At 43.2% G+C, this 16,708-nt stretch overlaps 1 protein-coding gene across 3 annotated transcripts; it reads right to left on the bottom strand.

Moving 5' to 3' along the window:
* Positions 1–3,173: 3,173 nt before the first annotated feature.
* On the bottom strand, positions 3,174–15,135 carry RWDD1 (RWD domain containing 1). 3 transcript variants are annotated; one of them, XM_076333465.1, is made up of 7 exons: positions 14,990–15,135; positions 13,076–13,141; positions 11,705–11,835; positions 9,991–10,134; positions 8,837–8,969; positions 7,474–7,536; positions 3,174–5,674 (listed from the first exon to the last, which is right to left on the bottom strand). In XM_076333465.1, the coding sequence occupies exons 1-7, from the start codon at positions 15,060–15,062 to the stop codon at positions 5,562–5,564; spliced, it is 723 nt and encodes a 240-aa protein (XP_076189580.1). In that variant the 5' UTR covers positions 15,063–15,135; the 3' UTR covers positions 3,174–5,561. The 3 variants fall into 3 exon arrangements, with proteins under 3 accessions (XP_076189580.1, XP_076189582.1, XP_076189581.1); XM_076333467.1 differs by lacking the exon at positions 14,990–15,135 and adding an exon at positions 14,545–14,615; XM_076333466.1 differs by lacking the exon at positions 14,990–15,135 and having other exon boundaries at positions 11,705–11,758.
* Between the last annotated feature and the right edge of the window lie 1,573 nt (positions 15,136–16,708).

Raw genomic sequence — 16,708 nt, 5'->3', positions numbered from 1 at the left:
TCATGCACAGCATGCTGCTAGCTGCTATTAGGCAAAGGTGACCTCATACAATTAGCCTACAAGAAGAGTATCTCCCTGTCCTTCAACGGTACAGCCAGACCATCTTTCCTTCTGGAGCTTTGCATCCCCGATACCAAGAAAACAACTTACAAAAAAACCCCTTATGTGACTTATGTAACCACTGCATCCCCCGACCTCCGAGTTCAAACTTCCCACAAGGGGACCGGTGACCTTTTCCACTCGTACATATTTACCCTGGCCACAGAAAAGGTAAAACTAGTTCAAGGTCAGAAGCCTAATGCAGGCCTGTTGCCGAGTTTGCCGTAAGTACAAACAGACCTCCTGATTACAAGTGGGACCTTGATCTTTACTTTTTCCAATGACAGGAAGTCCCAGCATAGTAATAAAAGCCACATAAACCTCACACTACGCTGTATGCCGCAGCCCAATGGTATCAGCTCACTCTATTAGTTGCAGATTTCATGAGCACGCAGTGCAGAAAGTAGAATCGAGTTCATGGCAATAAATGCAATTATGCTAAAGAATTGAACCTGAAAAGCCCTCCAACTCTGAGCCAAGTTGCAAGGCACTGAAGGGCTCATTTAAAAACAAACAAACAAACACCCCCACCCCCAAAAAAATAAACAAACAAAAAAAGAAGTAGTATTTCAGGCCCTGTCAGTTTCTGCAACATGAGAGAGAGCACTCACACGACAGCTCTTTCTCTCAGGATCTAGGGTATCAGCATCTTGGATCCAGGCACAGTCTACTGTCTGGTCCAACAAACTGAATTTATTTCAGCAACCACACAGTTTAAAAACTGGAGGTAGCCTGTGGTTATGTCTCCTAGAAGAAAGACTGAAGTTGATTCTCCCCACAGGAATTGTACTTCAAGTTCCCCATTTTTGGCCAAAATACACTAACCACTGACCTAAAAAAAAAAAAAAAAAAAAAAAAAAAAGAGAGAGAAATATACCACCCCTATGTTTTGTTTGCTTTAAAGCAGATTATAATGCAATCATAATTTGGATGCAAAATCCGAGGCTTTGCAGCATGGCCGAGACTGTACTCCTACAGCATCTTGATGTGGTGGGCGCCAGCCTCTGAATTTTAATAGAGCTCAGGCACCAACTATTCCAAAAGTTCAGCATGATCAAAACTAAATTAGCTCTGGTCATAGTGCAGTGTTGCAACTCATAACTCCTGGTTACCCGGGATATGGAGAAGGCTGTGAGGGGCTCTGAGGCAAAAATGACTTTTTTGCCTCAGTCTTCACCAGCAAGTGCTCAAGCCACACCACCCAAGCCGCAGAAGGCAAAGGCAGCGACTGGGAGAATGAAGAGATGCCCACTGTGGGAGAACATCAGGTGCGAGACCATCCAAGGAACCTGAAGGTGCACAAGTCCATGGGACCCAATGAGATGCATCCGCAGGTCCTGAGGGAACTGGCGGATGAAATTGCTAAGCCACATGATGGATACATCATATTTGAGAAGTCATGGCAGTCCAGCGAAGTTCCCACTGGCTGGAAAAGGGGAAACATAAGCCCCATTTTTAAAAAGGGAAAAAAGGAAGACCCAGGGAACTACAGGCCAGTCAGTCTCACCTCTGTGCCTGAGAAGATCATGGAAATCATGGAACAGATCCTCCTGGAAGCTATGCTAAGGCACATGGAGGACAGGGAGGTGATTCGAGACAGCCAGCACGGCTTCACCAAGGGCAAGTCCTGCCTGACCAACCTAGTGGCCTTCTGTGATGGAGTGACTACAGCAGTGGACATGGGAAGGGCTACCGATGTCATCTATCTGAACTTCCGTAAGGCCTTTGACACGGTCCCCCACAACATCCTGCTCTCTAAACTGGAGAGGTATGGATTTGATGGGTGGACTGTCTGGTGGGTGAAGAATTGGTTAGATGGTCGCATCCAGAGGGTAGTGGTCAACGGCTCAATGGCCAGATGGAGATTAGTGAGGAGCGGCATCCCGCAGGGGTCTGTATTGGGACCGGTACTGTTTAATATTTTCATCAACAACACAGACAGTGGGATCGAGTGCTCCCTCAGCAAGTTTGCAGATGACACCAAGCTGAGTGGTGTGGTCGACACACCAGAGGGAGCTGGACAAGCTCGAGAAGCTCACGAGGTTCAACAAGGCCAAGTGCAGGGCCCTGCGCCTGGGTTGGGGCAACCCCCAGTATCAATACAGGCTGGGGGATGAAGGGATTGAGAGCAGCCCTGCCGAGAAGGACTTGGGGGTTCTGGTGGATGAAAAGCTGGACATGAGCCAGCAATGTGCGCTCGCAGCCCAGAAGGCCAATCATATCCTGGGCTGCATCAAAAGAAGCGTGGCCAGCAGGTCGAGGGAGGGGATTCTGCCCCTCTACTCTGCTCTGGGGAGACCCCACCTGGAGTACTGCCTCCAGCTCTGGAGCCCTCAGCACAGGAAAGACATGGACCTGTTGGAGCAGGTCCAGAAGAGGGCCACGGAAATGATCAGGGGGATGGAACACCTCTCCTATGAGAGAGTTGGGGTTATTCAGCCTGGAGAGCAGGCGGCTTCGGGGAGACCTTACTGTGGCCTTTCAATACTTAAAGGGGGCTTATAAGAAAGATGGGGACAAACTTCTTAGCAGGTCCTGTTGTGACAGGACAAGGGGGAATGGCTTTAAACTAAAGGGGGGTAGATTGAGACTAGATATAAGGAAGACATTTTTTACGCTGAGGGTGGTGAAACACTGGCACAGGTTGCCCAGAGAGGTGGTGGATGCCCCATCCCTGGAAACATTCAAGGTGGGGTTAGACGGGGCTCTGAGCAACCTGATCTAGTTGAAGATGTCCCTGCCCACGGCAGGGGGGTTGGACTAGATGACCTTTAGAGGTCCCTTCCAACCCAAACCATTCTATGATTCTATAATAATCTCCCTACTTGCATTACAGTGTAAGCTTTAGACTCAGAGAGTTAAAAGCAAGATACAAGCAAGGTTGTCAGCACCATGATTTTGAACTACTAAAATTCCATCAGTTTATTGATGGGATTTTATTAGATTAATACGAATTAGACTTCAGTGTAATCCAAAGTGCGTAAGTAAACTTTAGATACCTCACCTAAACATCTTCCACCAAAAAACCTTCTCAGTCCATTTCAGCAAACTAAACCACGCAAACATAGCCGAGCTTACTCTCAGTCAAATTCCCTTTTATTTCACAGATGTTAATTGCTAATAAAGCTAAACAAATCTGAAGTTCAGATTGAGCCACTGAAACTTGTTCCAAAGACTTGGAGAAACAGACTTTATGCAATTTTTTGTCACTTCAACCCTTATTATCTCCTCTGCTTTGAATATAAGATGTAACAGTGAAAACACATTTTCACATTTTAACTTGTTTGACATCAGTTTAGCATTTTTAAGCTATACATCCTCTGCATGAAAACCAATAAATATGTTAGTGTGAAAACAGACTAGAAAATCTCATTAATCTAGAAATACCATTATCGAGAAACTTTTTTTCATACGCAGATCATTCTTTGACGTCAGTGACCCACTTGGAAAATTTTCTGATTACCACATTTTGCACAGACTACACAGCATTCTTGGATTCAGTCCAGATTTAAAGAGAACTAACTCACTCCTTTTATGAAAAAATGCTAGTTTTAAACATACATAGCTGAAAATGGAAAGCAGCCTTAAAAGTTTTTACGCAGCTGAGTTGAGACATACCAGAAGTAAATTAAGTTCAGTGCTGAACAGCATTTTAAAGCATACTAACAATGACACAGGCAGCTGGATGTAGTCACTATCAAGCTTTTAATCCAACCGTATCTTTGGAAAAAGTCAGATTTAGTATCACATTAGCTCACAATTTTTTAATATATTTGGTAACTCTGCTGGAACACAGATCCTGCTTATTGCTTTGAAACATACAACGTTATCATTGAAACCTAGATGCTTGCCTAGAGTTCTTAGTATCCAAAATTAAAAAGATCAAATAGAGGACAGTAGGAACAAAGGCACATGGTTGATTTATAAAAGTATTTACAGGGTACTTGCACATTTATTTCTGTCTGCTAGAAACTCATTCATCTTGAATACAAAAAGAAAAACTACTGAAACATGTTAAAGGAGATCATCCTAAACAGATGTTCTCAAGCGATATGAGCAGAGAATCTTACACACCATTAAATTATTTCTGGAATTAAATTTCTCATTTTGAATAGAGAATTACCAAATATTAAAGCTCATACATTTGTTATTCCTCTAAGCACTGTGATACTTAGTGCAATCCTCTTCAAAGGTTGAAGCTGGCACAGTTAAGGCAGTCTACTAACAGTATTTTAAAATTCAGCACACAGTGTTTAATCAAGGAGGTGCCTGGTGGTTCTCTATTCGGAGAGCTGTCTTTTGAAACCTTCAGCCATACTGTCGTCCTTCTAGCTGATGCAGTCTCAAACACAGCATGTTTAAATACCACAGTTCTCGCAGTGTTTCGGGTTTTTTTGGAGGTGGGAAGAGAAAAGGTGTCTAATATCAAGCCATCAGCTCCGTAAGCAACTCTGCAGGATGGTTAACATCCACGAGTTGATGTGTAGCTTTACTCTGTGTTGTGATAACCTTTATGGGCTGCCAACACGATGCTTCTAAAACACCCACTACATTCAAACCTACAAGCCCTCTATAAATCCTGGTACTGTATTCTGCACTCACTGCAGTGTTTCAACATACTGTTGCCAAAAGCAAACTACATTTTCCTAGGCTGGGGTTTGGTTTTGGTTTTTTTTTTTTCCCATGGAAGTTCATTGTTGCACAAGTTCAAAATAAAAAAAAACCCCGTCTCTGAACAAATCAACCAAACTTTTTAAGAGGACTTCATCTCATTCTGATTTTTTTTTCCTACAGACTTGAACTAGTAATTTTGAAACTATTATCCTCAACTACGGTGAAATATTTTACTCTAGTAGTATGGAAATGGTTTCCATTAAACTTTAATAAGGCCATGCCTTATTAAAAGGTGACTAGTGCTGCCTATCTACAGCTGATAGGTTGGGGCACCAGAACTGACTTAAGTGTTATAAAATTTCACAGAAGAAAAAAAAAATTAAAAAAAACCCTGCATAGTATGTGATCCCTTTTATTCACCAAAGCTGCCCATGTATATCCTAGGTGGAAGATAGCAGAACAGCTGCTCAGCCTTCAGATGCAGGTGTGTTTAGCACTTGCTGTAACATCTTTCCATCTTGCTTGTTGTCACGTCTCTTCAAAGGACAGTTACAGAAATGGGAAGGAAAAAATAAGAGAAAATAGAATAGCATTTTCAGATAGATCAATATTCCTCAAATTTTTCATTTGAAATATTGAAGTAAGTTTATTTATGATGAAAGTCATCAGAAGACCATTCTCCTGGATTTAAAATATTTTGGTTTTTTTCTTTAGAAAAAAAGAAAAAAGGAAAGAAAAAAAAGAGAAAAATGATACACATTACTAAAACCACAGATGCTGTGGCTTTCCTGCCTGCCCCTCTCTCCTTACGTATGTCCATACTGATGACAGAGCCAGTTCAAAACAGTCTAATCACTATCTAAATTAACAGGGTTGTAGTCAGGGTCATCCTCTTCATCCTCCAACTCTAAATCATCCATTTCTTGGAATAAAGATTCATCAACCTCCACGCTGTTTCCAGCTGCAAAGAACAGAAAAATAATTTATTTTCATGCAAGCAGGAAAACAGTACCTGAACAACAAAATACATAACACTTTCATACTCATTCTTCAGTGTAGGTAGCTGTTAACTTACTTGGCTTTTTATATATCAAACAGATATGGAAAAGGAAACGCCACTTTTTATCTTTTTACAGCTAAAGTGAAGCTTTTTTCCCCTCATACCAAAATTCAGCCAAGAGAAATCTCACACAGGACCTCAGAATCCATTGGGAGAATGAAGTTAACATCTTTCCCATAAGCAGAGATTCTTTCTCCCAGGTACTGTCAAAGTAGGAGCTCAGGACCTCACAGCTGGAACAGTTACAACTATCATAGCCACAGAAACACATAAGGTTTATTAAAAAAAAAACCTTACACACCACTTATATATTTACATTTGTTTCCAGATTTAAATTTTAAAAGCAAGTTGAATGTTTGTATGCTTTCACATTTTCTTCTGCAAGAGATGATGCTGACCTAAGGATAAAACTTGAGGACTACTGCTATTTTATTTGTGTGTATCAACAGTGACATCTTCCGGCCACCGAATAAGGTTCTGTTCTTTCACTGGATTTGAAAGAGCCTTTATGACCGTTTCCATCTAAAAGATAATGCCATTATCCTGTTTAAGCTGTGAAAATTAGTATTACTTATTTCATGGTACTGTAATATTAAACTGCAGTTAGTAACCTGTTGCATTGATGATAGAATGCAAGCAGCAATAAAGACAGGAGGTTTTAATCACCGATAGCAACAGGATTAAAAGTTAATACGTTAATCCCAAGTCATTTGGGCACAGAGCCCAAATATAGAGGTCTGTTCCTCCCTTGAGACTGCCAAATGTTCCATCAGCAACCCACTTCACTTTAGGCATTTTTGAAGAAGACAAGGTTAAATTATGCCCTCTAACTAAAAGAAACTCAACTCCCCCATTACTGTCATTTCAAGTTTATACTCAGTGATGCTCATAAACAACTTTTTTTTTTAAAATTGTTACTTGCAGAGAAAATTCTTGACTCTCTTCTGCATGTGTTTTGCAATACCAGTAGATAATACAGGTACATTAAAGAATTGTCTTAACTCAAAAATCAGTCTTTTAAACTAGGATACTGAAAGGCAGTACAGAAAATTAAATAGATATGTGACTGTGAGTAGATTTATCTGATTTATCTCCACCAGATTTTCTAAGTTTATCATCTTTTGGCACAGGCTTACAAAATTTTCAGCTGGTACCAGGTCAGATATTTTCAGTAAGATAACAGACAAATCTGCACAAAACCATGAAGAACTGAGTTGCACAGAGGCAAATAGCATTTAATTTGACCTGCAAGATGTTTACTATTGGTGTTGAGGTACAGAGAGAAGGAGACACAACTTCCAAGATCTGTGCTTGAAATCGGGGGTAAGAAAGCTGGCTATTAGAAAAAAAGAAAAAGCAGGGTTTGGTTGTGGGTTTTTTGTTTTGTTTTTGTTTTGCTTGGTTTTGGTTTTGCTTCCAGTCCAAACACTTGAATAGAAGCAACAGAAATAAGATCAACTCAAGCTCAAAACTACAAATAAATACGCTTTAGCATCTTGAAAATGTTTTGTTTGTTCTTGAAAGAAGTTAAAATCACTTCAGTTCAATCTGCAAAACAGTACTTCTTAGAAAGTTCTTCCGATGTAAAAGTGATACTGAGGTAAGATGTTAAGTCAGAAATATAATACAGATTTTTGCTTAGGAATTTTGACCTATTTTAAGCCACTGTCTTTGAGTTGTGGAAACAAACAGAAATTTACCTTCCTCCAAGAACTGGATGTCAGAGGTGTCAAGGTTGTGATCCATTTCAAACAGCTGTTTACCTAGAAATAAAATAAAATATAATATATAAGCAAGTAGAATTCTGAAATAACTATCAACCTAAGGCAAAAATAGTTAGCACATGTATTTTCGGCTTTTCAAATTAACTAATTCAAGCAGTCTTTTTTTTCCTTAAGCTGCTGATTTCTGTAAGTTCCCCATTCTGATTTTTTGACTATTCATCCAGGATTCTTCCACACCAACAGGCTTCCTCCTCTTACATGTGAAATGGGTCACTGTTTCTTATAGTCACTTTAATATTACTAAGGCTTTAATAATGGGGGGGTGGGCGGGTGGCAGAATTTACACTGTACGGCCCCACAGCCTTTGCTCAGTCCCTATTGGTTTAGTCCTCGTCTTGCATTCCACAAGAAATCCTCTGTGGGAACTGGAAAGGAAATTAGCTGCCTCCTCCACCTTTTTCCATATATCCTCCCAATTTGAAAAGCAACTGGGATCTACACACAAATCACCAGCTCCTACACACACACACATCTGTGAAGGAAACATCACACAAGGCAAAGCGAAGCCTTTCTAATCTGGAGGTAGGGGAATAAAAAGCTCAGGACTCTTTCCACATAAACTACCCATCTTCCATCTATATTTGCATTGCTTATGCAAGCTTCCGCTACCAAGACTGGTTGGTGTTCATGGTAAAACATTTAAGACAATTTTTACTGTAATTTCCTCCACATTTTGCCCACTGGATATGGAGTTTGCTTTCTGCTGGACAAACTGTGATCTGTAAAACACAGAGCCCGAAACCACTGCTATGACAAGCTCTTCCCCAAAATATCAGAGCCATTCTCGCTAGTCACTGTAAGCTTGTCATATGCAGCAGCCAGCCTCTGTGTTGCTTCAGTCCAGCAACAGCAATCCCAAACTCCTACATGCGCCTGAATAATCTGAAGTCACTGTACAATCCAGTGCAATAAAGGCCAAAACAATAAACTGGCTGATGTAGATTCTTTCTGTTGCTTAACAAACCCCAACTATTTCTGCCAGAACAATGCTTGTCAGTAGCAGCTCCAAGTAGTATACTGTCTGGCACAAAACCGAAGCAGTTTAAACACACAGTTTGGGAACCTCAATGACTTCCTGCAGAAATCCGGAATCTATTAGCTTTGTATTTAGCCCAAAATCAGCACTCGGAAAGACTTCACGTGACATGGAGGACAATAATCAAATACTGCATTAAGAGTTTATTTACTACCATCATCTTTCAGTGTAAAAATTACTTTTAGGCTTGTCGTTATAGTCCGGTAACATTGCAAAAACTTCAGGACCAGTTTTAAATCATACCGCTTAATTTATTTTTGCCCGCTTGTTCTTCTTCTTTCATTTTTTTCCTTTTTATTTCTAGGAGTTCTGCATCAAACTTCGCTTTCCAATTTAGGAAATTCTCAATGGTAACAGGAGTGCCGTGAAAACGTTGCTGAAAGAACAGAAAATAAGGCTGCAAACACAACTTGCAAAGCTACAAGTGAAGATGAGCATTCTCTTAACTATTTAAATTACAATATTCCAGAAGCACTGCTTGCTGTGAAGTATTCTGAGAAATTAATCCTAACCCTGAGAATATACAAAGAACACATTCTTACTGTTTTTCATCATGGGACTCTCCCTTCAGAGAGCTGCACTGAGGTGGAAATTCTTATGGAGAAACCCCACGTACTACTTTTGGACCTACAGTACAATAGTTAGCAACACACCACTAATACAGGTTATCCGTAAGTAGGCAGCACTCCTTACCAACTCTTAAGTGCAATCTACACCGAAATGTTTTCCATTAAAATACATTAACCTTTCTATCTTGTTGAGAGAGAAAAAAGGATTCTTTTCTTCCAGCTATTTTTCTGCCATTTTCAGAAACACTGAACCTTCCAAATCCCATCACCCTCTAGCTATTTCTGAGGAAGAAAGTGAAGACTCAGTAGTTGGACTTATCACAGCACGTTCCATGAATGGAAGAACTATTCCACAGTGGCTGGTAGAAAGGACACGTACAGGGTGGACAAACCAGTCTTGAAGACTGGTCCCACAGCTTCCACCCTACCCACTCAGTCTACCAAGGAAGAGAAACTTCCTCAGACCATGCAGCCTGTGTGCAGCATACCATATTCTAGCCTTTTTGGCTCCCCATTGCCTCTTGCCTCTTCAAGCAAAAAACTGGCTACAGCAACTTTGATTTTATTTGGGAAAAATCCCTGCCCCTGCCTTAGGAAATAATGCTAGAAGGGACTATGAACATGCAATACGCCTCTGAAAAGACTGCTTTAGAAAGTGGGGGGGGAATCACTTAAGTGTACTAAAGAATCTCCTAGTCCTTAAGTTTTAATTATATCAGCTTTGGGATAGATGTTCCTCTCCCACTGCAACCGAGAATTTTTCCTGCATCAAACCCACACATTTAAAAAAAGTGGGAAATTTTTAGTTGAAAACATTATTTTACATACTTTCTCTTCTTCTTCCGCTTCTCTTTCTTTCTGTTTCTTTTCCTCTTCTCTTCGTGTTTTTATTTGATCCACTATTTCATTTAATTTCTCCTGTACTGCTGAGACTAGAGTGAAGATCATTACCATTCCTAAATTTTCTTCTGCCTACAACACAAAGAAAGCAACTTCAAACCTTCAGCAGCTGAACACATAAGTACATTTAGAAAGCAGTATGCTGTGCAAGTGCAGGTAACACAGCTGAGGGACTCTGCACCAGTCTCAAAAGCTCGCTGTAAAATTCAAGTCAATTGGCCAGTTAATCCAGTTAAAGTTACCCCCAAATGAGTGCACAGCAAAACACCAATGATGAACACCTGTGTTCAGGTTATCAACATATTATAGACATCTGGAAGGCTTTTTCATGAATAAAACAAAACCTATAGTAGGAATACAACTCCGATATTTGAATATCGTAAGAGACAACAGTAACTTAGAACCTCTCCTCTCCTGAAATGGCTTATTCCTTAATCCCATTACACGATCGTTTGAAGTGGGACAGTTTCCCAGGAAAAACAAAAAACATCAGTTGATGGAAGTATCCTGGTTTCGGCAGGGATAGAGTTAATTTCCTTCCTAGTAGCTGGTACAGTGTTTTGGATTTAGGATGAGAACAAAGTTGATAATGCACCGATGTTTTAGTTGTTGCTAGGTAATGCTTACACTAGCCAAGGACTTTTTAGTTTCCCATGCTCCACTGACTGAGAAGGCTGGAGGTGCACAAGAAGCTGGGAGGGGGCACAGCCAAACTGGCCAAAGGGACATTCCATACCATGTGACATCATGCTCAGTACATAAACTGGGGAAAGCTGGCGGGGGGGGGCCGCTGCTCGGGGACTGGCTGGGCATCGGTCAGCGGGTGGTGAGCAATTGCACTGTGCATCACTTGCTTTGTGTATTATCATTATTATTATTATATTATTATTATTATATTATAATAATAATTTCAATTATTAAACTGTTTTTATCTCAACCCATGAGTTTTTCTCACTTGTGCTCTTCCAATTCTCTCCCCCATCCCACCGGGGGGGGGGGGGGGGGGGGGGGGGGGGGAAGAGTGAACGAGTGGCTGCGTGGTGCTCAGTTGCTGACTGAGGTTAAACCACGACAGCAAGGAAGGTTATATGAAGTAAACTGAAGAGAAAGAATGCCTGCTGAACATATTATGGCAATTTTAAGGCAGGGAGGACTTGTCAAGAACTCCTGAAACCAAAGAAGTGTTTCTTTCTCATTCCTTCACAAGGCGCTGTCACGGATCCCAAGGGTTGAAGAAATTCCTGCCGCCCCCTCCGCAATAGTTATGTTATTAAAAAGAATCAAGAATCAATACAGTATTTTTTAATCTTTCCAAATAAAAGTGGATTATTTCCACAAATACTATACATACAGTTAAATAAATTCACCTTAAGCTAGAACTGCAAAAAAGATGAAGTCCTAGAGCACTTCCATTTCATTATCGTACATGTGCACACTGAATTAGCCCTATCTTTTACCTCATTAACATAATTTACCTCAATAATGTCATTTACCAAACTCAAACCTCAAAGTCAGTCCCTACAGTATGGAATAGGTTTCACATCAGTAGCACATACCTCAGAAAACAACTGATTTGAGAGAGAAATTCTGGCTAAAGCGTGAAGTGATACCAAGCTGAATTGAGATATTCCATTTTCCTTACCTGTTGTTCTAGTAGTTTTATTATATCTGTGACATCATTATCGTCAAGATTCTCCTGTGAGACAATTTCATAAAGTGGAGTTTCATCAGGATATTTTTCTCTATAGGTAAATTTAAGGGTTGTTTGGACAGCTACAAGATAAAAAAAGACATTCTTATGGTGATAACTCTATGTAACTTTAATTGTCTATTTTTCTATTGCACCAGCAGCCTAAAGATTTTAAAATATAGAATATTCTGTCTTAAAGGAACAGTCACCTTACACAGATGTTAAAACTATATGAACAGATTTAAATATAATGCAAGAGTTCTGAGAAATTAAGACGATGAAGTTTACCCTTACATAAACTATTACAGGCTATTAGTGTCTGAAAGGTCTTTCGAAAGACTGGAAAGCCTTCTGTGGTACGGTGGGTACTAGAGCAGTAATCTCTTTTCCCTCATATTCCACTTAAAGCTGGAGAAAATGAGGAAGAGTCCTAACAACAGATCTAGAGAGAATCTCAGCATATTAATACTTTAAATTCTGTGTGCCTGGCTGGAGTATCAACCTCTGTGTTGGGTACCAGGGCTCCACATAAATCGTATGACAAGATCACAATTTCCAGTAGACTTTATTAAGCAGAGAACCGCCTAAGGAGAACGCATTCAACCTGAAGCCACCCAGAGGTAGGATAACATGGGAACAAGGCAAAAGAGAATCAAGTTCCTTTGATGCATCCTGCCAGAATACCAGGGAGAAGACTTCCTTCAGTTCCAGACTCACAGTTCTGGCAGCCCAGCAGTCTCTTCAACACAGACACCTGCTCCAAGCAGGACTCGCTCCTTTAAAACTGAAGGAGACAGCACCAGTTTCTTCCTTCTGATACAATTACCCAGAACAGCAGCTCTCAAATTTACTTGGAGCAAGGCTTCCTTACAACAAGCCCATGCAACCATTGATACCCAACAAATACGCAGGGACTTGAGACCCACAGCTCTTTGCTCTGGAACTGTTCCTTAAGGGCTGCATATTCACAATACACAGACTCAACTCTCCCATGTGGCTGGTATACATACAGTTGCTAGAAAAAAAAATCACCTCACAACATGGCTGTAAGCTACCACGGGGATGATGACAACCCATACTTTTTGAAGCCACGCTACAAAGCATTTGAAATTCAGCATGTCAGAAAGCAGCCCTAGGGAGAGAGCGCAACATTTCTATAAACTAAACACAGATCACCAGAATCCTTGAACTACATTTGCTGAGGAATGCTTGCTGGATCAGGCCCCTACGAGGACTTAAGTGGAGGTATACCTAGTTGTCAGTGATAGAATTAGGCTTACGCAGAAACTCCTCTTATATAAGTTTAAGACATGATCAACTTACTTTCATCGTTTTCTCCCGCTTCAGATGTCACAGTGATTGTGAAAGTCGTTGGCTTTTCTGACAATACTGTTCAAAGAAAAAAAAAAAAAAAAGAAGACAGAGATTCCTTAAATCAGACAACTACTTCAGAGTACAACTTCAACTACTACAATCAGAACTGAACTTCTCAAGGACTAATGAAGTAAGGAAGCTCTTGATACAGTGTTAAGGGCCTTTTTACCCTATTAATAAATACTTTTCAATTAACAGCTATTTTCCATATGATGTGATGTTTGGAGTGCTCTTTGAATGCGAGCATGTAACATCAACAATACCAAAAAGTTTCTCTTTTGGAAGTTTCACTTTTCCAAAAAGTGCAGATCTACCTACAATCAAATGACTTACATTAGCGCACTGAATATGTGCAGAAAGCTCCCAAAGCTAATTTGCTTTATTGTGCTAGATATGTGTTATGAGCATCCAGTGCACTCTTGACTACTTTTACAGTATGTCTATACCTATTTCTATATTTAGGACAGCTTAATGTAACAAATGCTTCTTAAAACAAAAAAGGAATACGTAGTGCTTTCCTTCAAGAACGTACTACCCACGCAGTGTACTAGAATGACATTGTGTGAATGAGGCAGCTAGAAGACAGACAACAAGCGGCTCTGTAGAGATGCACAAAATGCAAACCCTGTAATCTAAAGTTTCACAGACTAGAAACCTCATTGCACAATTGTGGGTTGCAGACCATATCCTCAAATAAGGACCGCTCTGTATCACTGTTATAACCTATGCCCAATCTAGTATATATGCTCTCTCAGTATTAATTGAATTTTGCCTAATTGCTAATGTACTACTATTGCTACCATCTTTTTTCCTCCCTCTTCTTTTGGGCATAAGAGCATTACATGAATGAACAATAACTCAGAGTAAGCATCAGAGTAGAGGCTATATGAAAGTATATTACTTCCATATCAGTATCAGTGATTCATTATCCCCAGCTACCAGAGAGCAATTCATATACCTCTAACAAAACTGAAGAACATAGAGATTTTCAGATTAAAGCAATGGGCAAATGTACTGGGCAAATGTCTGTGCGATGAAGTTACTGCCAAGTAAGATACTGTGGGACTTCAGGCAGAGTAGATACTGTGCAGGAAGGAAACAGAAAATGCACAGGTGTTTTCACCGTTAAAATTCTTTGGACACTGAGCACCATAAATCACATTGGATTAGCTAGCATTGTAGATACTCCTAATTGTTTGATGGTAACTAGGAAGTCCTGAAAATCTGATGAACCAACGTATCCATCATATGAAAGTTTTAGCAATATAACATACTGCACCTGGGAATTAAAGCTTGCCTTTGTTCCACCATAGATCTGCAATGGAATAAGGCTGATACTGGCAATGCACTTCTAGAGGAAGCAGCATCTTTAAGTACCCCAAAACATCCCGTGCATCATGGTTGTGAGAAGCCGTTACCAGAAAGGAAAACCGGTCCACGCACAAGCCAACTCCCCAATCTCCACCTAGGGCCGCATCTTTTGAAAGGCTCCTCCAAAGAGCATCCTTCCACCAGCCACAACTCGGGGTCAGATACGGGAACGGGCGCCCACGTCGGGCTGCTGTACCACGGCGTTAAACGCCGCCGAGGCAGGCACCGCCCACGCCGCCAGCCCAGGCCTCGGCGAAAAGCGCCATCAAGGGCTTTGGTTTTCCCGCCTGGGGAAAACAAAAAAAAACCGAGACAAAAAATATCAAGACGGGCAGCTAAAAGGACGGAGGCGCCCGAAGGAGCCCGGGCAGGCAGGGCGCAGGGGCCGGCTGCCGCCCGGCGGGGGCCTCCCGCTCCTCCCTCATACCGGCTCGCCGCGGCCGTGCGGCGGAGCGAGGCGCTGGCCCCGGCCCCGGCCCCGCCGCGGCTCACCCGTGAACGAGTCCGGGTAGATGGACTCCAAGGCCTCCAGCTCGTTGCGCTGCTCCTCGCTGTAGTCGGTCATCGTCGCCCGCCGCCGCCAACGGCCATGGGCCGCCCGCACCGCGAAGCGACCCCCGCCGCGCCGCTCACCGCCGGCCCGCGCATGCGCGCTCCCCTCCGGCATCGGCTAGGCACGCCTGGCGCCGTCCCCGCGCGCGCGCCCTCGGTCGGCGGCGGGCGCCTCTGGGCTGGGGGGGGAGGCGGCCCGCGCGAGCGCCTCGGCGCGCGCCCTCCGCGGCGGCGGGCGGTCCTAGGGCGGGCGGGCTGCGGCGCTGCCGCCGCGCGCGAGCTGGAGAGCGGTTGCGAGGGTGCAGATAACGAGCCTTGCTGACCTTCGGTTGCCTTCGCAAAGAGCGATCGAGTGCGGCGCCCGCTGGCCAGTCAGTTCTAGTACCTGCTGCTTGGCGTTCATCTGCGTGGGCGGAACGGCCTCGACGTGCTTACCCACCTGTACCGGACGTGCTCGGAAAATCCTGTCTCCATCATCTGCGCCACACCTGCTCCGCCCCCCCCCCCCCCCAGCTGGGAATAGCAGTGTTTTGAATAGGCGGGGTAGCGCGGCTGTGTTACTTGGGCTCCGGAAGGCCTGTGGACTCCCACCTAAATCATAGAATCATAGAATCATAGAATCATTGAGGTTGGAAAAGACCTCTAAGAGCATCGAGTCCAACCGTTGACCCAACACCACCATGCCCACTAAACCATGTCCTTAAGCGCCTCATCTACACCTCTTTTAAATACCTCCAGGGATGGGGACTCAACCACTTCCCTGGGCAGCCTGTTCCAATGTTTCACCATTCAGTAAAGAAATTTTTCCTCGTGTCCAATCTAAACCTCCCCTGGCGCAACTTGAGGCCGTTTCCTCTCGTCCTATCGCTAGTTACTTGGGAGAAGAGACTGACACCCACCTCGCTACAACCTCCTTTCAGGTAGTTGTAGAGAGCGATGAGGTCTCCCCTCAGCCTCCTCTTCTCCAGACTGAACAGTCCCAGTTCCCTCAGCCGCTCCTCAGAAGACTTGTTCTCCAGACCCCTCACCAGCCTCGTTGCCCTTCTCTGGACACGCTCCAGCACCTCGACGTCCTTCTTGTAGTGAGGGGCCCAAAACTGAACACAGTATTCGAGGTGCGGCCTCACCAGGGCCGAGTACAGGGGCACCATCACTTCCCTACTCCTGCTGGCCACACTATGTCTGATACAGGCCAGGATGCCAGTGGCCTTCTTGGCCACCTGGGCACACTGCCGGCTCATGTTCAGCCAGCTGTCAACCAACACCCCCAGGTCCTTTTCCGCCAGGCAGCTTTCCAGCCACTCTTCCCCAAGCCTGTAGCGCTGCATGGGGTTGTTGTGGCCAAAGTGCAGGACCCGGCACTTGGCCTTGTTGAACCTCATACAGTTGGTCTGGGCCCATCAATCCAGCCTGTCCAGGTCCCTCTGCAGAGCCTTCCTACCCTCGAGCAGATCAATGCTCCTGCCCAACTTGGTGTCGTCTGCAAACTTACTGAGGGAGCACTCGATCCCCTCATCCAGATCATTAATAAAGATATTGAACAAGACCGGCCCCAAAACTGAGCCCTGGGGAACACCGCTCGTGACCGGCCGCCAACTGGATGTAACTCCATTCACCACAACTCTCTGGGCCCGGCCGTCCAGCCAGTTTTTGACCCAG

Source organism: Aptenodytes patagonicus, chromosome 3 (genome assembly GCF_965638725.1).
Source record: "Aptenodytes patagonicus chromosome 3, bAptPat1.pri.cur, whole genome shotgun sequence".
Classification (NCBI taxonomy): domain Eukaryota; kingdom Metazoa; phylum Chordata; class Aves; order Sphenisciformes; family Spheniscidae; genus Aptenodytes; species Aptenodytes patagonicus.
The sequence above is the reverse complement of the archived record's forward strand: the minus strand, read 5'-3'. Positions and strand labels throughout refer to the sequence as shown.

Bases quoted from the DNA above. Each gene is read 5' to 3' on its own strand.
- RWDD1 (XM_076333465.1), bottom strand. From the start codon at position 15,062: ATGACCGACTACAGCGAGGAGCAGCGCAACGAGCTGGAGGCCTTGGAG. The intron at 8,970-9,990 runs GTATGTAAAATA...CTGTTCTTTCAG, and splicing joins AAGCGGAAGAAGAAGAGAAA to CAACGTTTTCACGGCACTCC. The intron at 5,675-7,473 runs GTAAATTTCTGT...TGTTCTTTGCAG, and splicing joins CATCCAGTTCTTGGAGGAAG to CTGGAAACAGCGTGGAGGTT.